General features: G+C 32.5%; 1 protein-coding gene across 2 annotated transcripts; it reads left to right on the top strand.

The window, feature by feature from the left end:
- The first annotated feature begins 15,800 nt into the window (after positions 1–15,800).
- Positions 15,801–23,637, top strand: LOC138339550 (uncharacterized). Of its 2 annotated transcripts, XM_069291351.1 has the most exons (4): positions 15,830–15,871; positions 16,413–18,009; positions 22,339–22,415; positions 23,330–23,637. In XM_069291351.1, exons 2-3 carry the CDS (start codon positions 16,413–16,415, stop codon positions 22,383–22,385), a joined length of 1,644 nt encoding a protein of 547 aa, XP_069147452.1. In that variant the 5' UTR covers positions 15,830–15,871; the 3' UTR covers positions 22,386–22,415; positions 23,330–23,637. The 2 variants fall into 2 exon arrangements, with proteins under 2 accessions (XP_069147453.1, XP_069147452.1); XM_069291352.1 differs by lacking the exon at positions 22,339–22,415 and having other exon boundaries at positions 15,801–15,871.
- Positions 23,638–23,941: the final 304 nt, after the last annotated feature.

Raw genomic sequence — 23,941 nt, 5'->3', positions numbered from 1 at the left:
AAAAGCAAGTGATGTATAAATTTTTATATATTTAACGTTTAATAATTTAGAACTAATTTGTTATATATTTCACAATTTATTGTAATTTTAATGAATTCTTACATACAAATTTATGTATATCATGAATATACTAAAGTAGAAGAATATGCAATGATAAATTAGTTTCTGGATGGTGTGCTAAAAAAATGAGCATGTGGTAATCATTGTTATATATCCACAAAATTTAACATCAACATATTATTGTTGTATCTTCAAAAAATTTAACATATATTATATGCAAATTATTGAACGTTAAGTGTTTTAAATTTTAATTAACTAACAAAGTAATATATAAACTGTAATTTTAAAATAAATTTGTTGTCATCAATTAGTTTTGAATAATTCCTTTTCATTTCTCCTCAAATTTATTGTTAAGCTTTCATAGGAGGCTAACAAATATTTGTACTTTAATTTACTTACAATAAAAGAATATGCATAGTTTCTGTTAAACAGTATAATTTTACCGTTTATATTTTTAATGTCAGTATTGTCACTTTTTTTTTAGTTTATATTTTAGGATATATTTTCTTTTAAATTAAGCAAAAGAAAATCATTATACCACACACAAATTTAAGGAATTCTCTCTCTTTTTTTAATGAACTTTATTTTCTAATGACTAAGTTTTAGGAAATGAAAGGTAAACAATTAAATTAAAATCTAATTTATTTGGATTTGAAGACTATATAATTATTTCAAGGTTCAAAGAGAGGAAAGACAAAATAAAATAGGTCATCATATTTTTTAATGGGTTGGGTTAGGTGGGTGGATCACTAAATGGTTAAATTTATTTTTTAAAATTTTTGGTTTGTTATAAAATAATTAATATCAAAAAATTTTAATTAAAAAATAATTTAATAGATTGAGTGACTTTTTGAGGAAAGAGTGGATAATTGAGTGACTTTTGAGTTAAAATTCAAAGTTGAGTGACTTTTTGAGAAAATAGTGTATAGTTGAGTGACTTTTAAGTGAAAATTGAAAGTTGAGTGACTTTCTGAGAGAAGAGTGCATAGTTAAGTGACCATCTGAGGTATTAACTCAATTTTTTGAAATAGTAAAAAATCAGTTTGTAAATCTAAAGATTTTTTTCTTAATCGCGCGAAGCACGGCGAAGTCTCCCAGTTTTTCATATAATTAAGAATAAGGTCGTGAATTCGTTGAAGTGAATATTAAAAATTATAACAAAATTGTTATTTTCCTCAAACATCTTCTTTTCTCTTAATCGACATCCATTTAACTCATCAACTTCATTTAACTAAATTTTTATCTTTATATCTTACTCACTAAAAAGCGATAAATAAATAAAATCATATTGTTTGTTAGCATTATTATTTTCTAACTAACAACCAAATTATCCTTGGCAACATTATTATAGTCTTTGCTACTTGCAACAATAAATATTTTTTGTTGAGCAGTATTTATCTATCACTTTCTTAAGCGCTGGCAATTCATGTTACACACATTATATAAGGTTAATACTTTTTTTTTATTTTAATATGGTTTTTTATTTTGACTTAATACGAATTTTAACAGAGTAAAAATAAATAAATAAATTATATTTTATAATTTTAAATTAAAAATACATAAAATATATAATTTTTATAATTTTTTATAATATTAAACATATTATGTGTAAAATTAAAACTTAAAATTATTAAAAAAAAAAGAAAGAGAGAAAAGAGGTTGTTGGCTTCATCAATAAGGGAATGATCAAATACACAAATTTAAGTTATATTGAAATTATAATTTCTAAATTAATTTATTTAATTTAAGAAACAGATAAAATAATTATAAATTAAATAGACTAAAATAAAATATCTAACAATCAGTTACATTATAAATTTTATTTCAAATTTAATTATGAAATACTATATTTATTCCGCCTACCAAACGATCCGCAGGAAATAAATGAGTTGTCCCTCTTTCATTTTCATCTTTTTAAAAAATTATGTACGTGTAGATATTTTTAAGTCTATATTTGAGAAACGATTGCCTTTATCATAATACATATTTTATAATCTATTAAATATTTTTGGGTTAGTTTTATTTTTGAATTAATAATATTTAAAATATTTTTTTATTTGACTAACTAAATTTAAATACTTTTCTAATCTTATTACATATGGGAAACACACATAGGGTATTTTTAAAGCTTTTTCCGAGTTTTTATTAAGGAGTCATATACTTTTACAAGAGTTTGAAACTGTTTATTATATCATATATCCAGAGTGTATCTAGATTTATTTATTTAAGCAAAAGGATATTTTTAAGACTGTCATAACTCACAATTTAAAAACAAAACTATAATTTACAAACATTTTCAATACTTCTCTCTAAATATATTTAAAGTCTTTGTGTTCTAAGTTCTCCGATCATTGTTTGATCTTTAAATTTTTGAAGCTCACTCATTGTCATTTTTAAATATTTCAAATTCAATATAAATAAGAGGTTATTAAAGTCATTTTTTAAAAAATATTTTATAATCATTCAATTATTATTTTATTTTTATTATAAATTAAATGATCTATCACTATATAATATCTAATAAAACTTTTAAAGATACTCTAATTCTGTATCAGCATAAATTAATATTCAGAAAGTTATCATATATATAAAAAATGAATCAAAAGAGTTGAAGACTAATTGTCTCAAAATATAATGTATGAAAACGGATGGGGTTTTTTTCGACTTATTTAAGAGGACATTTTAATTTGACATAAATTTTTCCATGCAAATCAAATTTAATCAAATCTTAAAACAAATATTTAAATTAAATAGAAATAATAGTACTAATAAAGTGGTCTTTATTGATAAAATTATATTTTCATTTATTTTTAGTTGTTATAGTTTCTTTTTTAGAGTTAAACTATGAAAATTCTGACAAACATTTTATAGTATATTTTTTAATCATATTGATATGAAAAAATTATAATTTATAATATTTTTTATAATTTTAAAATACTTATATCTTATATTTAATTATCGAATTAATATAATTTAATTTAATTTTAAAAAATTAATAATATTAATTTTAAAAAACGCAACATAACAAATAAAATCGTATAGAGGAATAACACTTTTTGCTAGAGAAGCACCGACACGCATTATGCCAAAATATGCACAAAAATAATTGTACTGCTCAACAAGTAAGCTGTTCTTACCCACTCTCACTCTCAGGCGCGTGGTATACACCTTTTACTCCTTAAGGTATCAAAGTACCGACAGTTTGTTACAAATGAAAACATGACTTATTAGATAATTTTGAATAATTAAGTGATTATTTAAGTAATAGACTTCTTAAGAAATTATAAAATAGAATGGTAATTTAATTACTCTTTGAATATAATAAATATAATATCTTGAAAAATATAATAGAAAAATACCTATAATTAATAAAGATGAATTAAGAACTAAATGTAAAATTATTTATTAATTTTATTAAGTGGATAAGTATTGCGGAACATCTCAAAATAGTATAGTGAACAATTATTGTTGAACATATGGAATAATATATGAACAGGTTCTTTAAGTTGACTTCAATTGATATGTCTTTTTATTTTGAACATGCACGAATAATTAAACACTTAAAATTTGTATAAATTTGAATAATTACACACGCCTCTTACGTAACATTATACAAATCAGTTTTGATGTATCTCTCACGAATTACCATGTATGGCACATATATCTATTGCTTCTTTAACTTTATATAAATTTAAATATTTAATTACGCATACCTAAGCAGGAGTAAAAAAAATATGCCAGTTGAAACGTTATATTTAACGTGTATGTATTATGTCATCTAATACCCATTAGATATCTTGAAGTAGTGCATTGACAATTTCCTCAAGTACTCGCATAATCTTGAAAAATGTTCAAATTTAGCTAAAACTATTCGATTATTCTTATATTTGCCTATTTTTACCTTTTGGTCCACGAAAGCTTCATACTATTTTTAGTCGAATATTTGCCCCTGTCTATTGATCATCTAGCTTGACTCTTGACATTTAAAACGACAGAGCCTTTGTAGACAAACAAAAGATCCAAAGTTATCTCTAAACTCACATTTTGATTTATGTATATCGTTTGTAATAATTTGAAGCATATTTTTGAAGTTTGAACAACTCGTAATGTTAAAGTAAAATCTAAATACACTTTTACATGGCTTGACGAAATCCAAAGAATCCGGGGGTGTATTTGAACATTTTCCTTTGCGGAGGGGTGTGCGTAAATAAATAAATAAATAAATAAACGGGAAACTTTCACATATAACCACTTTAAAATAATTAATTATTCTTCATAGCTATAGTTTGATAATTACAATTTGTAGCTACATGATATATGGAGGAGAGAGGCGAGCAAGAATGGGAGAGAGAGGAGAGAGACGAGAGAGGCGAGAGAGAGGGGGAAAGAGTGGGAGAAAGGTGAATTGTATATGTATATTGGTTAGATAATTGTATATTTTACATATGTATATATGGAAAGAGAGATTGAGAAATGGAGGAGAGAGGCGAGCGAGAGAGGGCAGAGAGTGGGAGAGAAGTAAGTTGTATATGTATATAATATTATATTATACATATGCATTTGTATAAATGACAAGCGAGATTGGGAGAGAGAGGATAGAGGCGAGCGAGTTTGATAGAGGAAGGAGAGAGGCAAGCGAGAGAGGATAAATAGTGGTAGTGAGATGAATTGTATATGTATATATATATATATTAAATAGCTGTATATTACACATATATATTTGTATATTCTAGCGAATTATACATATACAAACGTGACTAATTATACAAACTCGAAGTCAGTCCACGTGAATAATGTATAATGTTAGTCGCTATTGATAATTATAGCAAACTATAGCTATGGTGAATAATTAAATAATATAAATGTTTTATTACGTAATTTTCCCTTAAAACAAAAAACTACAAAATGGGCCTTAGGCGGAGATATGAGCTTAGGCCCAATTGTATAGTCTTGGACCTTGCGGTAGGATGGATCTGCAAAATGGGCCTTTGGATTTATTTCAGAAATAACACCACTTTGCCGCTTGTAGCGTTATTATTTATAACATAATCAGTTTTTAATAATTATTTAAATTTTAGTCAGTTTTAACTGCCGGTTAAACTTGAATTCAAGATGAATCTCCCCCACTACTCATCGTTTTTGGTTTGGTAATTCATATTGCTGTCTTAAATTGCGTGATTTTGCTTCTGACTAATGTACTGTATGACCTTGACGGTGCTTTTACGTTTCTAAATGAATCCGTCTTTATATATACTTTACTATTCATATAATATGTGTATTTTATTACACAATAAATATATAGAAACTTTAATTATGTTGTTAAACTAGTTAATCTAATGATACATATTTTTAATTTTCCTTATTAATTTATCTTGAAACAATATGATTATGTCTCTCTCTTTTTTTTAAGAGGATAACTATATATTATATCGGAATATAAGAAAATTTTGGAAAATGGTGACGTTCTAAAAGTGACTACTTTTCTTGTCAATTGGAAACTATTTATTTTATTTTTAACTTTATATATAAAAAAAGAAGTAGGTCAAAAATGGTGATGCACGACAAAATACATTTTTTTTTTGTTTCCATTCTTAAATTTGTTTTTTCGAAGTAACTTTCTCTTTATAAATACTTTTGTTATTTATATGTACATATTTTTGGATCAATCATAATCACATGGATTTTTTTTTTTGGAATCATTGAGATTTTTAAAAAAGAAATTGTGCATCAATTCAAAATTTTAAGATAATTAACTGAATAGTTTGTAAAACTTGTACAACTGAGAGATCGATTTTTTCAATTCACCTCAAATTGGAGGTCAATATATAAGTCTTAATTAATAAAAAAAAAAGGATCATTTTTTGGATGCTTTATTATTATTATTTTTTGAAAACGTAAATCTTTTTGTTGCTTGGTTTAAGATTATGATTTTGGTTAAAAAAAAGATTCTCCAAAGGTCAATTTTTGCATGTATATTATAAAAAAGTCGATCTCAAGAGGTCAATTTGTATTTTTTCTAAAAATGGGATTACTATAATTTGACATAAAAAAACATTTACCAAACTATATATATATATATATATATATATATATAATATTCTAGTTAACGCATAAGAAAACATTTTTCCATGCGATATCATATCACCAGGGGCGGACCCACATGGTGTCCGCCGGGTGCTCGAGCACCCATTAACTTCGTTACGAAATATATATATCTATGTAGAAATCGATAGGTATTTGTATAAAATTAACATAGAACATCCAATGAATAAATCATATAGTTGGCCCAATGATTCTAGGATGAGTACTTAAGACTCTTTTAGTGTTGTTGTACCAAAGTTCGAATCTCATTGTTAACACATATTTTTTATTGTTTCACTTTAGAAATCCGCTTCATTATATGAAATCATGAGATGATATATAAAGCTTAATTCTTATGTGGCATAGTGACGTGTACAGACCCCCAAGTGAACAAGGACAAAACTTAAGGGGGTCAAAGTGATATTTTAGAAACTGAAGTAATGCAATAAATAGGGAGAAATTAATAAAAACTATATGACAAACTAGAATAATTGAAAATTATAATGAGGGCTAGATATATATCATAGGGACACATTAATGAGCAAATTTATTCTCCTTTCTTGTCACGACCCAAATCCGGGTCGTGACTGGCACCCACACTTACCCTCCTATGTGAGCGAACCAACCAATCTAAACCTTAACGTTTCAATATAATATCAACAGAAAGTAATGCGGAAGACTTAAACTCATTAATAAAATCAATAACTATTATTATCCCCAAAATCTGGAAGTCATCATCACAAGAACATCTATGATCAAATTACTAAACTAAGAGTATTCTGAAAGCTAAAACAAGTAAAAGCTAGCCCATGCCGGAACTTCAAGGCATCAAGACATGAGGAAGAAGATCCAGTCCAAGCTAGAAGCATTAGCTCACCCTGATATCCGGAATAATGAAGACTGGCTAGACTTGCGGTTGAGTTGAAGACGATGGCACGTTTGCTGCACTCCACAAATAACAAAGAAGAAAACATAAAAGTAGGGGGTCAGTACAAACACAAGTACTGAGTAGATATCATCGGCCAACTCAAAATAGAAATCAATATGTACCAAGTAATATCATAAAATCAACTATGATACTCAACATGTAGCAACAACAAGTACTATGTCATTAACAATTACCGTCAAGTTCACACATGAGGACTCAAGCCTCAATACCATACTCATTTGGGAATCATGTTCATTAGATTGAGTATATTAACATCTTTCAAGATTTATTGTCTTTATTTCTCTTGTGTCGGTACGTGACACTCCGCTCCCTCATATTCATTAATTCTCTTGTGTCGGTACGTGACACTCCGATCCCCTTAATCTACGTGTCGGTTCGTGACACTCGATCCCCTAAATCTACGTGTCAGTTCGTGACACCCGATCCCCTAATTCTACGTATCGGTTTTTGACACCCGATCCCTTAATACTACGTGTCGGTTCGTGACACCCGATCCCCTAATACTACGTGTCGGTTCGTGACACCCGATTCCCTAATTCTACGTGTCGGTTCGTGACACCCGATCCCCTAATTCTACGTGTCGGTTCGTGACTACTACGTGTCGGGTCGTGACACCCGATCCCCTAATCTCCTTCTATCAATTCATCAACCCGATCCACATTCATGCAAGCATACAATCGAGCACATAGCAGGGTTTACAATATTATCAATACATATCATTCGCTATTAAGAGTTTACTACAAATATCGTAAGAGAAACCATAACCTACTTACACCGAAGATTAGTGATCAAGCAAGCAACTTTCCCAAAGCTTTGTGTTTTTCCCCTTCTTGAGCGTCTCTCTCTATCGATTCCCTTCTCTCTTTTTTTTTTTTTTTTTTCTATTTTTCTTATTCAAACCCCCTTTCTTTTACCCTAATTAAAATGTAATTAAGTGTAAAAGATGAGAATAATAACCCACAATTTAACTCAAGATTACCTCTTTTATCCCCCAAGAAATTGAGTTATTCATATAAACCCACGAAATATGTAATTATAGCAGGAATAGCCCAAAACGCCCCTTTAAAACTTTACCAGAAATTCGACTCCGACTGGGATTACGCAACCTGTGACGGGCCGTCGTGCCTGTGACGGTCCGTCCTGCTGCTCCGTTACAGAGTTCAGAGACTGAAATTCTCTGAAGAGTCTGTGATGGTCCGTCACGCCTGTGACGGTCCGTCCTACACTTTCGTCACGAAGTTCAGAGAGTCGATTTCAGTACCCAAATTTCAGAATTTCTAAGTGTTTTGAAACGAGACCCCTCGACGGTCCGTCGTGCCCATGACGATCCGTCGTGGGTTCCGTCGTCTCAGCCTGTTTTTCCAGAAATAAAATCTGCTGCTCAAAACGACTAAACAGGTCGTTACATTTCTCCTTGAAGAGTTTTAACTTTTAGTACTATATAAAATATTAAAAAAATATTTTATTGTGTCTAAAAGAATGTATATGTCCATTAATTATTGAGCAAATTTATTCGTTTTTTAACCTATATATGAGGAATAAGGTTTTAATTCGATCTTCGTTTAAAAACTTAATCACTCATGGTAGAACATATAGCTTGATTAGGTGCTAAACTTTCATTTCTCAAAGGGCAAATTTAGCTTATTTTGATAACAAAAAATATATTTGACCCTAACTATTCTAAACTATTTGATACGTAATATCATTTGATGTTAAACTTTTATCGTTTAAAAATAAAGATAACATTTATAGATTTTAATAACACCAATGATAAATCTACAAAATTATTCTATTTTTCGCAATTGAACAATAGATTTACTATTTAATCGTCGAATTTAACATCTACTTCTTTAATTTGGATGGAAAAAAAAACTTTTTAAAACAGTTACAAATATTTTATCAATAATTTAATTTCTAATGTGAAAAAGAAGAAAATTGTAGTACAACGAAATACGCTATTAAAGGGATCACCATATAAAGTTATACACAAAACTTTTTCTTTTTTCGAAGAAACAAGTGATTCAATATTTGTGTGATATATTTATTATACATAAATATAATTGATAAAAAATATTTTATTAAGTATTAAATAACATGTTTACATTTTCTCTCTCTTAATTATTGATAAATTTTAATTTTGAACTTCGATTAATTAAAATATCCAAATCTTTTGGTAGTGAATGTTCACAAGTTTATAAAAATTAATAATTTATTAATCACTCCGACATCTGATTACTCGTGTTTAATGTTATTTTTATACTGTTTCTTCATATTTAGATATACATAGTTCTAAAAGTAGTTCAAATTACAACACCATCCTTACATTTAAAAAATAATAATATAGTATAACTATTCTTTTATTTATATTCTCTTTAAGAAGTATGGAAAATTAATTGTGAATAAGTATTGTTGGATAGAGGAAATATGTATTTTATGATCAAATAATCTTATCAATTACTATTTTTTAAAAGTCGCTGCTTGCAATAAATTTTAAACATGTTGAAAGTAAATCAATTATAAATAAAATCTGAAGAAACAAGAATATTTTATTGATCAAGATTGTGAGTACACTTCTGCTCCTCCCTTGATTATTCTCTTATAAGATTTATCCATGATTTGAGAATCGTTAGTAGCGTATTTTTCGAACTTGAATGATTTGGACTTGATTTTCATAATTCGAGGATCGTCAGAGACGTATTTCTCAAATTAGGATGATTTAGACTTGATCTTCGTTAGGTGTCTTTTGTCAGGTGTCTTTCTCGGAACTAGGATGATTTAGACTTATCTTTGATCTATTCATAAATATTTAATAAATTTACAGAATATTTGAGATTTCAATTTCTTTATAGAATTTTTGAGATGTCTTAAAATTTAATACCCTTTATATATACATGAACCGGAGTTTAGGGTTAACTAACCTAAAAGAATTTCAATTGAATTTGAACACACCTTGTAAAGTTTCAACTCGAATCAAACGTATCTCGTAGAATCTCACAAAATTTCAACATTTTACCGTCCCAATTTCTAGTTCCAACAACTTCTTAAAGTTTAGCACATGGTGCTTTAATCTATGCCATTTTTCAGTGTCTTATTAAATTATACACAGAAGAAAATAAATAAATTCCGACCGTTAGTATCCAAAAGAACTTTTGGTCTTCATAAAAATATACTGTTCATATACCTTATCTCAGTCTCTGATGAGCACCATTAGGGGCCTCTGTTGAATTCAGAAAATAAAAAAGATAAAATAAAAAATATCTCTGCTATTTTGTTTGCAAAGAGAATAAAAACAAGAATTGTCATCATACTATCTCCTTCTCCTTAAAAACCGTGCCCCTTACGTAGACATATTCAGCGTAATTTTACAAATTGAGTATATAAAAGTTAAGGATTTGTTCGATTGGAAATTAATAACTCAAGATTTATTATCCTAAGATAACTTATTCCACCTTATGTATGAGATAACTTATTTTATTATTATAGTATAAATGATGGAATAAGTTATTCAAAACGTGTCAATCAACAAGACATCAAATTGTATCTCAGAACTATTTTTTTTTAATTCAGGACTATATATTTTTATTCCTCACACCAAACTATACCTTAGTGTATATAGTCTTATAACTCATGAAATTAAAGATAGAAAAATTATTTTTGAATACAATAATTAAGAACAAATAATAATAATATTAAATAATAAGATAGTAGAAAAGTAATTAATCTATTCTAATTAAGAAAATTTACCGGGACTAATTACTTATTTTTCAATGAGTTTTCTATATTACAATTCATGCAACTTATTGGTCCACATTTATATGTATCTGGACTGTCCCGATACATGTAAATACATCTAATTATGTTTATCTAAATATGGAATGTATATGAACACATCAATTCAGGATCAAATCACGCGTTCCTCCTGAATTTTTGAATTTCTTGTAAATAAAATTTAACTTTCTTTTTATTTTTTTTCGAGCATCAAAATCTTTTCTCGTAGATCTTACAATCTTAACTCATATACATATATACTTTATCATATACATGAACTTTTAACTAGATATAAGCACTATAACAAAAATGATCATTAGTGACATTTAATTCTTAATTGTCGCTAAATATGTATTTTTAGCGGCAATTGTCACTCTTTGTATATGTCCCTAAAGGCTTTAGCGACATTGGTTCTAATGACACTTAACTAATGCCGATAAAGACTTTAGCACTCTTTAATAGTATCAATATTTAATGCCGCTAAAAGTTATTTTTATTGTAGTGAAGTAGTATATCCTTCTAATTATCCTCAACCTTCATATTATTTTATTTAGTATCATGATCATGTCTAATTAATTAGCTCCACTCAATATTTTGTTCACCGCAAAAATAACTCTCATTTTGTCTTAAATATCTTCGTTTCTAGTCATATTTCTTATATATATCTATATCTTTTTCAACATTCTCATTTCTACTATTTTCATCTTTTTTATGTGCGAGTTTTTAATTATCTCACGTTTTATTTAACATAACGTGACAAACAATTTATAAAACATTTTTATTTTTAATAATACACTCTTATCATACAAGACATCAACTGATGTCCTTTCTTGGATTTTCTGAATTACAAGAGATCACTAAAAGTACCTCAACAATTTATAGAGGTTGTTTGAGATGAAACAAGATTAATGTGAGAATATAATACCATAATAATTAAAATGAGACCAAATAATATTCCATATGTTGATATATTAAGTTACTATATCAGTACTTAATATCAATAACTAAATTACTGAGTGTAATTGATTTATAGCTATATAAGTTTCATATCTAAATTGTCAGATATTTAAAAAAAACTTGTTAAAGATCATAAACTCAATATATTGAATATTTTTTTATATTTTTAACTTTTTGTGCGTCTCAATAAATTATCTAAAGAAAATTATGAAGCATAAGTAACAAGAACATTCAATAATTTAAATAAGAAACTCACATATAATGATTTATTTTTTTAACCTATAGTTTGTTATGTTTGTTATAACCATATGAAAATCCCAATTGGCATACAAGTCCGGTGGTCACCATTTGGGTATATGTGTTTTTTTGTAATGTGTGCATATCTTTCCCATGATTGAGGCTGTGCTATATAGGATTCTCTTCACTTCCATTTTCTGCCTAATTTTCTTGTTTTTTTCTCTGTATATATATTCCTATTTCTTTGTGAATGTGCACTATCTAAATAAAATTTAGCTATAAACAAATTTTATAGCTAAATAAAATATTTTTTTACTTCCTCTATCATGTTTTATTTATTCATTATACTGTTTTGAAATATTTAATAATATTTGTTTAGTTATTTTAACGTTTATTCTATTATTGTTATTAAATAAAAATAATTTGACAAAATTTTATCCCATGACAGTAGCAGAGTCATGAATTTCAGTAAAGGTTCAAATTATTTTAATCATATATAAATAATATTATTTACTGTCGAATAAGGTGGCTCCACCATCATTGCTATCATTTATTACTTCTTAATCTCTTGTCAAGTCAATAAATGGACAAAAAATATATTAAATAGATGCTTAAATAGTAAAAAATACTTTAATTTTGCTAGTGCATATCTGAAAACTTATGAAATGAAGATTTAGACACCTCTAAATTTATTTGTCATAGAATAAGTATTGAGTATCGTGAGATATAGTGAAAACAAGCTGGAGTGTTTATTAATTGTCAATTAAAAGTAAAAATTGAGGTGTGTACACTCAAGTCTCAAATTTGAATGCTTGTCGATTAGATAATGTTAAATTTAAATGTCTATTTATGTATTGCATGTCCAATCCTATTTAGCCACAAACTAACAACAAGTTTAGTACTAAGAAAATATTTTTTAATTTTCTCATGTTTGGTTGGGACAAATATTTTGGAAAATGTTTTGCAAATCAACTCATTTTCCTCAAAATTAAGTAAAATGATTTCCCTTCAAAAATTAAGAAAAATATTTTCCAAAACTCTCCTCCAATTTTAAATTACATTTATTTTTGGGAAAAACAATAATTTTTTTTTTTAAAAAATATTTTAAAATTTAATTTTCTTACTTTATCCTTGACCCCCGCCTACCCACCACCGGCCAGCCCCCCTCCCCAACCCCACCTCCTCCCCAAAAAAATAATTTTGCTTTTATAAAAATATTTTCAACTTCAAACTTTTTATTTTTAAACTCCTACCCCCCTCCTCTCCTCTCCGCCCCCGGCCAGCCCCCTACCCACCCCCAACCCCCAAAAAATTAATTTTGTTTTTTTAAGAATACTGTAAAGTTCAAATTTTTAACTTTTCACTTCTATCCCTACCCCCTCCCCGTCTCCCACCCCACCCCCACCCCCACCCCAAATAAAAATTGTTTTTAAAAAATATTTTCAATTTCATTAATTATTTTCTACTCTAGTAAAAATAAAAGATGTCTCTCAAAAATATTTTTCATTCATAAATCAAACACTAAAAAATTATTTCCGGAAAATATTTTCTACTCACCAACCAAATATGAGAAAATAAATCCAAAATTTACATGTTTTCTAGAAAAATATTTTCCATGGAAAACATTTCCTTCGTACCAAACACACCCTAAGACCATACTGATATTTAGCTAATGTATTATTACTTGGTAACTGAAAAATATTTTTCTTTATACCAAACACACCCTAAGTCAATACTGATATTTAGCTAATTGTATTATTACTCGGTAACTGTTTTAGTTTGCTTATTAAAGTTACTATTTGGTTAGAGTGCTATCATATAAAAAATAATTTAATTTTTCAAGAACTTTTACATGGAGTAACTAACAAGATCATTTTCTTGTATGTGTAACGACCCGCTGGTCGTTTTGAAAACTAGGACTATTTTGACTCCTTTTGAATACTTAAAGGGGTATTTTTAAACTATTCGATAACTACGAGTATCTAGTTGATGAGAATTTATTAAATAATTTACATAGAAATAGTTAAAAAGAGCATATGTATAAATACTCCTTAAAATTTGACTCATATAATTAAATATATTAGTAGGTTATTTTAGAATATTGAAATAAAAGTTAAAAACAACCTCTTGAAGACGAGCGGAACCAAACTGCTACGGCGGCTTTGATTTCCAGGTAAACAATCCAGATTCAATAATGTTTATATATAATGATATGGTGCACTTGGAGTAATTTAATAAAATAAGTGTTAGAGGTAATTAAGCTTATGGTAATTGTTGGAGTGCATATTGTATTAAATATCAAAAAGGCATAGGGTAAATTGAGGTAATGATGCCAATGAATTCTTAAACATTGGACACATTATGCATTTATATGTATAAATTATTAAAAAGTTAGGCAATTGACCGTATGCACTTGAAGAAAAGAAAGAATGTGATTACGACACTACGGTATTCTTTGGTCTTCTTAATTGATTATTATTTGTACTTATTTTATCAAATTAAGATAATAGTTTTTGATATATTGAGATAGGCAATTAATTATTAGATGTATATTACATGATTTAACATTGAATTCTAGGATATTTGGAGAGGTTAAAGTTAAATTCTTGACTTGAAATTAGCAAATATGATAAATTTGGCACACAAATTTTATCAAGGCTTGGAGCTAGATTAGAAATATGAGTGAGTTTTAGGGTATACGATAGACATATAATGATTTGATACAAACTCGCTTACTTACGAATAATTGCATCATTGTTAGATCGTGAACGTTCCGAAACCTTGCGAAAAGGAAAGGAAAAATCTTAAAAGATTCGTGGCACAAGCTCGGCATCTAAGGTATGTTAAGACTTTTTAGACTTGTTGAAGGACGTTTTCCTAATTAAAGATTAAAAATGAAAATAGACAATGGAGTAAGGGGAAAAATGGTGGTCTCGTATCAATGGTGTGACGGGTATTGGTACGAGTACCGGTGTTATAAAAAGGAAAATTTCTATTTTAGAATGTGGATTGAAATCTGAGAATGCCAAAGTATATGGGCATTAGCTGATATATTATTGACTTGAATTCCTCGTGTGATTGTGTTTTATTTATTTCACCCGTGTAGTTGTGATAATTGAGGTGGTTATGTATTATGTTCATATTGATTGATTGAGATGCATCATCATCCCCTCTATTGATACAATATTGTGCACATGCATAGAGATGAGACTGAGTATAAGTTGGGCACGTGGAGATCGTCCGTGCTGGGGATGGTGAGATGTTAAGATTGTAATTTGGGCACGTGGAGACCGTCCGTGCGAAAATTATTTGATATTATGATAGTGCGTTGAGATTGTCCGCACAGACACGTGGAGATCGTCCGTGTCGGTATATGGACCTCGCGAGTCCCCCATGGGTCATGAACTCTCGATGTATTTCCGAGGAGTATTATGTATATACGGTTGAGTGAGTACTGGGTATTCTGAAACATATCATTTCATGGCATCATATTGCATTGCATTTCATCCCATCATTCATTCTTGATGACTATATGTTTCGTTTGGTGTTTGGAAAATATTAAATGTTGATTTCCTTTATTGATGAAACTTAAATAATAAGTGTAATATATATATATATATACTTGTACAATCTAAGAATTTATTTTCTTATATAACTCCCGTCACTACTTCTTCGTTGTCGGTCAATGAGACATACTGGGTACACGTGGTTTCGTACTCATACTACGCTTGTTGCACTCTTTGTGGTGCAGATTCGATTCCGAGTAGGAGCACATCTCGTGGAGCAAATTGAGTCCAGCTTGAAGTTCTTGGAGTTGTGGTGAGCTGCTTGGCTGTTCCGTGGCCCACACCTCCCTCTATCTTTTATTTATTCTGTTATTAGTATTCAAACAGGATATCCCTTATGTTAGATTTGTTATTTAGTTTCAGACTTGCTTCGAATTTTAGAAACTCTTGTACTTAAGACACCAATTCTTGGGGTGATATATTTTATCTTCCGCATTTCGTACTTATAAGGAACCCAATGTTGGAGATTCTTGCTAAGCGTTGGTCTTTTTTACTCATTTGTTGGTTTAGTTGGGTTAATATGTTGGGTTGGCTTACCTATTAGTTGGAAACATAGGTGCCATCACGACTTGCAAAAATTTGGGTCGTGACAAATTTGGTATCAGAGCCCTAGGTTCATCGGTCTCAAGAGTACAAGAGCAATGTCTAGTAGAGTCTTGCGGATTGGTATGAAGACGTCCATACCTATCTTCGAGAGGCTATAGGACATTTAGGAAATATTCTATTCTTTTATTCGTTATCGTGCACACTTGACCTTGTAGAAATTCTAATCTTGATATCTCATTCTCTCTCAGATGGCGAGGAATCGTACATCGGCAAGTGGTGGTCAGGATCCTATTCCTGCGCCTGCTTCTAGGAACACTATCCGAGGTAGAGGTAGGGGACGAGCTCGAGGTCGAGGTAGGGGCCGTATTGCAGCACCTGTGGGTGGTCAAGTACCAATAGCTACCCAGGGTCATGATAGGACCGTACCTCCTAATGCAGATGTTCTTCATGGGGATGTGCAAGATCATGTCGAGGGGGATGGGCCAGCTCAGGCTCCAACCAGTACTATTGTTCCCCCAGTGCTTCAAGATACCCTGGCTCGTATGTTAGGAATCCTAGAGGGGATGGCCCAGGCAGGAGCTTTGCCTGTCACTTCTGATGGCTCACAGACCCGTGTTGGAGGTCAAACTCCAGATCCGATAGTTGCTCCAGATTCTCAGACTCCCAGGACTCAGCCAGCTGCCGCTGTAGCTCCTCTTTTGGATAGTATGGAGTTTCCAGATATGACATCACATTTGGTGAACAGGCCTTCTATGACTATTGATGAGCAAAAGATGTTTGGCAGGTTCAGACTAATGAATCCTCCTACTTATACTGGTGACTTAGCTGAGGATGCATATGAGTTTATAGTTAGTTGTCATGAGAGGTTGCATAATCTTGTATTAGTGGAGTCTCATGGAGTTGACTACACAGCGTTTCAGATGACTGGCTCTGCTAAACAGTGGTGGAGGGATTATATTAGTAGTAGGCCAACTGGATCTCATCCACTATCCTGGACTGAGTTTATTCAGGTATTTCTATCCAAATTTGTTCCACGTAGTGAGAGGGAGCGCAAGAGGGCCGAGTTTGAGGGTTTGCAGCAAAATGGTATGTCAGTTGCAGAGTATGAGGGTAAATTTCATGCCTTGGCTAGGCATGCTTCGATGATACTTCCCACAGAGGCTGAGAGAGTGAGGAGGTTTGTTAAGGGGCTGATTATTCCGATCCGTCTAGGAGTTTCTCAGGTTGCTTCTTCTGGTGTTCCATTCCAGAAAGTGGTAGATGCTGCTAAGGAGTTGGAGATGATTCGGCGTGAGGGATTTGAGCAGCGAGAGGGCAAGAGGACTCGTTATTCAGGTGATTATGGTGGTGCTCCGCCTAGGAGCCGGGGTTACTTTGGCAGAGGTTATCAGCCTCAGTCCAGCAGACCCATTCATGCTGCTATACCAGCGTCTGAGGCTGGTTACGCTGGGCATAACTCTTCGAGCTCGGTGCATACTTCGCAGGGTTCATCTTCTAGACCTGTAGTTCGTGGAGGGCATTCTGGTCATTCAGGTTCCTCTCATCAGCCTGCGTCTCGTAGGGGCTGTTTTGAGTGTGGTGATATGGGACACTTTGTGAGAGACTGCCCTAGGACCAGACGTGGTGGCTTACATCAGGGTTCTCAGGCTTCGACCTCCAGGGCTACACAACCAACAGCTAGGGGTGGTGCACAGAATGGTGGAGGTGGTTCTCATTCAGGTAGAGGTGGTTCTCCTTCTGGTCGAGGTGGTGGTCGTGGAGGTTCACAATCTGAGGGAGGTCGTTCTCATTGTTATGCTTTTCCAGGTAGGCCAGAGGCTGAAGCCTCAGATGCTGTTATCACAGGTATTATTTCGGTTTGTCATCGACCAGCTACTGTATTATTTGATCCAGGCTCTACTTATTCTTATGTGTTCACATATTTTGCTCCTAGTCTGGATATATTGTGTGAGTCTCTTGATTTGTCAATACGTGTTTCTACTCCTGTCGGGGATTCTGTAGTTGTAGATTGGGTGTATCGTTTATGTACTGTTACTTTGATGGGGTGTGACACTCATGCAGATTTAAAGGTCTTAGATATGATAGATTTTGATGTGATTCTTGGTATGGATTGGTTATCTTCTTACCACGCAATTTTAAATTGTCATGCCAAGACCATCACTTTAGCTATGCCTGGAATTCCTATAGTAGAATGGAGAGGTACTCTTAGTCATCCTTCTAAGGGTGTGATATCATTCCTTAAGGCTTGTCAGTTGGTACAGAGAGGATGTTTGGCATACTTGGCCCACATTCGAGATACTAGTATTGAGACTCTTATGCTTGAGTCTATTCCAGTAGTGAGTGAATTTTTAGAAGTATTTCCGACCGATTTGCCAGATCTTCCACCAGATCGTGATATTGATTTTTGTATTGATTTGGAGCCAGGCACTCGACCTATCTCCATTCCTCCTTATCGTATGGCACCGGCTGAATTGAAAGAGTTGAAGGAGCAGTTGCAGGATTTGTTGAGCAAAGGTTTTATTAGACAAAGTGTATCTCCTTGGGGTGCTCCAGTGTTATTTGTGAAGAAGAAAGATGGATCTATGCGTATGTGTATTGACTATCGGCAGTTGAACAAGGTAACCATCAGAAATAAGTATCCGATACCTCGTATTGATGATTTATTTGATCAGTTACAAGGTGCTTCAGTTTTCTCCAAAATTGACTTGAGATCTGGCTATCATCAGCTGAAGGTTAGGGCGGAGGATATCCCTAAGACGGCTTTTAGAACACGTTATGGTCATTACGAGTTTTTGGTGATGTCTTTCGGATTGACTAATGCCCCAGCAGCTTTTATGGACTTGATGAATGGCGTGTTCAGACCGTATTTAGATTCCTTTGTTATTATCTTCATAGATGATATATTGATATACTCACGCACTAAGGAGGAACATGAGCATCATTTAAGGATTGTTCTTGGGATTCTAAAGGAGAAGAAGTTGTATGCAAAGTTTTCAAAGTGTGAGTTTTGGCTTAGTTCGGTAGCATTCTTGGGACATGTAGTGTCCAAGGAGGGTATCATGGTGGATCCTAAGAAGATTGAGGCGGTTAGAGATTGGGTCAGACCTACTTCAGTTACTGAGATTCGGAGTTTCTTGGGCCTTGCAGGTTATTATCGACGGTTTGTTGAGGGTTTCTCATCCATTGCATCTCCATTAACTATATTGACACAGAATGAGGTGACTTTTCAGTGGTCCAACGAATGTGAGGTTAGTTTCCAAAAGCTCAAGACTTTATTGACTATTGCTCCAATTTTGACCCTACCCGTGGAGGGAGAGGGTTTTGTCGTATATTGTGATGCTTCTTGGTTGGTCTTGGTTGTGTGTTGATGCAGAAGGAAAGGGTGATAGCTTATGCTTCAAGGCAGTTAAAGTTTCATGAGAAGAACTACCCTATTCATGATTTAGAGTTGGCGGCTGTGGTGTTTGCATTAAAGATTTGGAGGCATTATCTTTATGGTGTGCATTGTGAGGTGTTCACGGATCATCGTAGTCTCCAATATATATTCAATCAGAGGGATCTAAATTTGAGGCAGAGGAGATGGTTGGAGTTGCTCAAAGACTACGATATGACTATTCTTTATCACCCAGGCAAAACAAATGTTGTAGCAGATGCCTTGAGTCGGAAGGCGGTAAGTATGGGTAGCCTAGCCATGTTACAGGTTGGCGAGCGTCCCCTAGCTAGGGATGTCCAATTCCTGGCCAATAGCTTTGTGAGACTTGATATTTCAAAATCTGGTAAGGTGTTGGCTTATATGGAGGCTAGGTCATCCATGTTGGAGCAGATTCGGGCTCAACAGTTTGATGATGGTGATTTATGTAAGATTAGGGACAAGGTTTTAAAAGGAGAAGCCAAGGCTGCAATTCTTGATAGTGAGAGAGTTTTGAGGATTAAAGGTCGTATATGTGTTCCTCGTACAGGTGATTTGACTAGATTGATCATGGAGGAGGCTCATAGTTCGAGGTACTCTATTCATCCGGGGGCTACTAAGATGTATCGTGACTTGAAGCAACACTATTGGTGGTGTCGTATGAAGAGGGACATAGTAGATTTTGTATCTCGATGTTTGAATTGTCAGCAAGTGAAGTATGAACACCAAAAGCCTGGAGGTATGACTCAGAGGATGCCCATACCTGAGTGGAAGTGGGAGCGCATTGCTATGGACTTTGTGGTAGGGTTGCCACGTACCTTGGGTAAGTTTGATGCTACATGGGTCATCGTGGATCGACTGACTAAGTCTGCACACTTTGTACCAGTTCAGACTACCTATAACTCAGAAAGGTTAGCCAAGATTTATATTCGGGAGATAGTTTGGTTGCATGGGGTTCCTATATCTATTATTTCAGATCGTGGCACCCAATTTACATCTCATTTCTGGCGATCTATGCAGAAAGAGTTGGGCACTCGGGTGGATCTTAGTACAGCCTTTCACCCTCAGACTGATGGTCAGTCTGAGCGGACTATTCAGGTTCTTGAAAACATATTGCGGGCGTGTGTGATTGACTTTGGTGGTCAGTGGGATCAGTTCTTGCCTTTAGCGGAGTTTGCTTACAATAATAATTATCATTCGAGCATTGGGATGGCACCATTTGAGGCTCTGTATGGTAGGAGATGTCGATTTCCAATTGGTTGGTTTGATGCATTTGAGGTTAGACCATGGAGTACAGATTTGTTAAGGGAGTCTTTGGACAAGGTCAAGTTGATCCAAGATAGACTTCTCATGGCTCAAAGCAGGCAAAAAAGTTACGCAGATAGGAAGGTTCGTGATTTAGAGTTTATGGTTGGAGAGAGGGTTCTACTTAAGGTTTCACCCATGAAGGGTGTGATGAGATTTGGAAAGAAGGGCAAGTTGAGTCCAAGGTACATTGGTCCTTTCGAGATTGTGGAGCGTATTGGTGAGGTGGCATATCAGTTGGCTTTGCCACCTGGGTTGTTAGGTGTCCATCCTGTATTTCATATTTCAATGCTTAAGAAGTATCATCAGGGTGGTGATCATGTGATTCAATGGGATTCAGTGTTACTTGATCAGAATTTGACTTTTGAGGAAGAGCCGATAACTATTTTGGATAGGCAAATTCGGAAGCTAAGGTCCAAGGAGATTGCTTCAGTAAAGGTTCAATGGAAGCATCGTCCACTAGAGGAGGCTACATGGGAGACAGAGTCAAACATGAGGAGTAAATATCCTCATCTTTTTTAGCGTTCAGGTTAGCTCTTTTCTTTTTCCGTTCGAGGACGAACGTTTGTTTAAGTGGTAGGTGATGTAACGATCCGCTGGTCGTTTTGAAAACTAGGACTATTTTGACTCCTTTTGAATACTTAAAGGGGTATTTTTAAAATATTCGATAACTACGAGTATCTAGTTGATGAGAATTTATTAAATAATTTACGTAGAAATAGTTAAAAAGGGCATATGTATAAATACTCCTTAAAATTTGACTCATATAATTAAATATATTAGTAGGTTATTTTAGAATATTGAAATAAAAGTTAAAAACAACCTCTTGGAGACGAGCCGAACCAAACTGCTACGGCGGCATTGATTTCCAGGTAAACAATCCAGATTCAATAATGTTTATATATAATGATATGGTGCACTTGAAGTAATTTAATAAAATAAGTGTTAGAGGTAATTAAGCTTATGGTAATTGTTGGAGTGCATATTGTATTAAATATCAAAAAGGCATAGGGTGAATTGAGGTAATGATGCCAATGAATTCTTAAACATTGGACACATTATGCATTTATATGTATAAATTATTAAAAAGTTAGGCAATTGACCGTATGCACTTGAAGAAAAGAAAGAATGTGATTACGACACTACGGTATTCTTTGGTCTTCTTAATTGATTATTATTTGTACTTATTTTATCAAATTAAGATAATAGTTTTTGATATATTGAGATAGGCAATTAATTATTAGATGTATATTACATGATTTAACATTGAATTCTAGGATATTTGGAGAGGTTAAAGTTAAACTCTTGACTTGAAATTAGCAAATATGATAAATTTGGCACACGAATTTTATCAAGGCTTGGAGCTAGATTAGAAATATGAGTGAGTTTTAGGGTCTACGATAGACATATAATGATTTGATACAAACTCACTTACTTACGAATAATTGCATCATTGTTAGATCGTGAACGTTCCGAAACCTTGCGAAAAGGAAAGGAAAAATCTTAAAAGATTCGTGGCACAAGCTCGGCATCTAAGGTATGTTAAGACTTTTTAGACTTGTTGAAGGACGTTTTCCTAATTAAAGATTAAAAATGAAAATAGACAATGGAGTAAGGGGAAAAAATGGTGGTCTCGTATCAATGGTGTGACGGACATTGGTACGAGTACCGGTGTTATAAAAAGGAAAATTTCTATTTTAGAATGTGGATTGAAATCTGAGAATGCCAAAGTGTATGGGCATTAGCTGATATATTATTGACTTGAATTCCTCGTGTGATTGTGTTTTATTTATTTCACCTGTATAGTTGTGATAATTGAGGTGGTTATGTATTATGTTCATATTGATTGATTGAGATGCATCATCATCCCCTCTATTGATACAATATTATGCACATGCATAGAGATGAGACTGAGTATAAGTTGGGCACGTGGAGATCGTCCGTGCTGGGGATGGTGAGATGTTAAGATTGTAATTTGGGCACGTGGAGACCGTCCGTGCGAAAATTATTTGATATTATGATAGTGCGTTGAGATTGTCCGCACAGACACGTGGAGATCGTCCGTGTCGGTATATGGACCTCGCGAGTCCCCCATGGGTCATGAACTCTCGATGTATTTCCGAGGAGTATTATGTATATACGGTTGAGTGAGTACTGGGTATTCTGAAACATATCATTTCATGGCATCATATTGCATTGCATTTCATCCCATCATTCATTCTTGATGACTATATGTTTCGTTTGGTGTTTGGAAAATATTAAATGTTGATTTCCTTTATTGATGAAACTTAAATAATAAGTGTAATATATATATATATATACTTGTACAATCTAAGAATTTATTTTCTTATATAACTCCCGTCACTACTTCTTCGTTGTCGGTCAATGAGACATACTGGGTACACGTGGTTTCGTACTCATACTACGCTTGTTGCACTCTTTGTGGTGCAGATTCGATTCCGAGTAGGAGCACATCTCGTGGAGCAAATTGAGTCCAGCTTGAAGTTCTTGGAGTTGTGGTGAGCTGCTTGGCTGTTCCGTGGCCCACACCTCCCTCTATCTTTTATTTATTCTGTTATTAGTATTCAAACAGGATATCCCTTATGTTAGATTTGTTATTTAGTTTCAGACTTGCTTCGAATTTTAGAAACTCTTGTACTTAAGACACCAATTCTTGGGGTGATATATTTTATCTTCCGCATTTCGTACTTATAAGGAACCCAATGTTGGAGATTCTTGCTAAGCGTTGGTCTTTTTTACTCATTTGTTGGTTTAGTTGGGTTAATATGTTGGGTTGGCTTACCTATTGGTTGGGAACATAGGTGCTATCACGACTTGCAAAAATTTGGATCGTGACAGTATGATTCTACCTAAAATATTTACATAAAATGGAAATAATTTTAAATTAAAGTGATTTAATCAAATTACTTAAAAGTCAAACTTAATAAATATTACAACTTAGATAATTTTGTTTGTAGCTAAAATCGAGACTTAATTAGCAAATAGTAATACCTTATAAATATTTTTGTTAGCATTTTAAAATTAAAATCTTTCTTTAAAAGA

The sequence above is a fragment of the Solanum lycopersicum genome, chromosome 11 (assembly GCF_036512215.1).
Source record: "Solanum lycopersicum chromosome 11, SLM_r2.1".
Taxonomy (NCBI): domain Eukaryota; kingdom Viridiplantae; phylum Streptophyta; class Magnoliopsida; order Solanales; family Solanaceae; genus Solanum; species Solanum lycopersicum.
This window is presented reverse-complemented; position numbering and strand designations above follow the sequence as displayed.

Excerpts from the sequence above, each read along its gene's own strand:
- LOC138339550 (XM_069291351.1), top strand. The coding sequence starts at position 16,413 with ATGGCGAGGAATCGTACATCGGCAAGTGGTGGTCAGGATCCTATTCCT. Across the intron at positions 18,010-22,338 it reads CTCAGATGCTGTTATCACAG|ATCGTGAACGTTCCGAAACC; the intron begins GTATTATTTCGG and ends CATCATTGTTAG.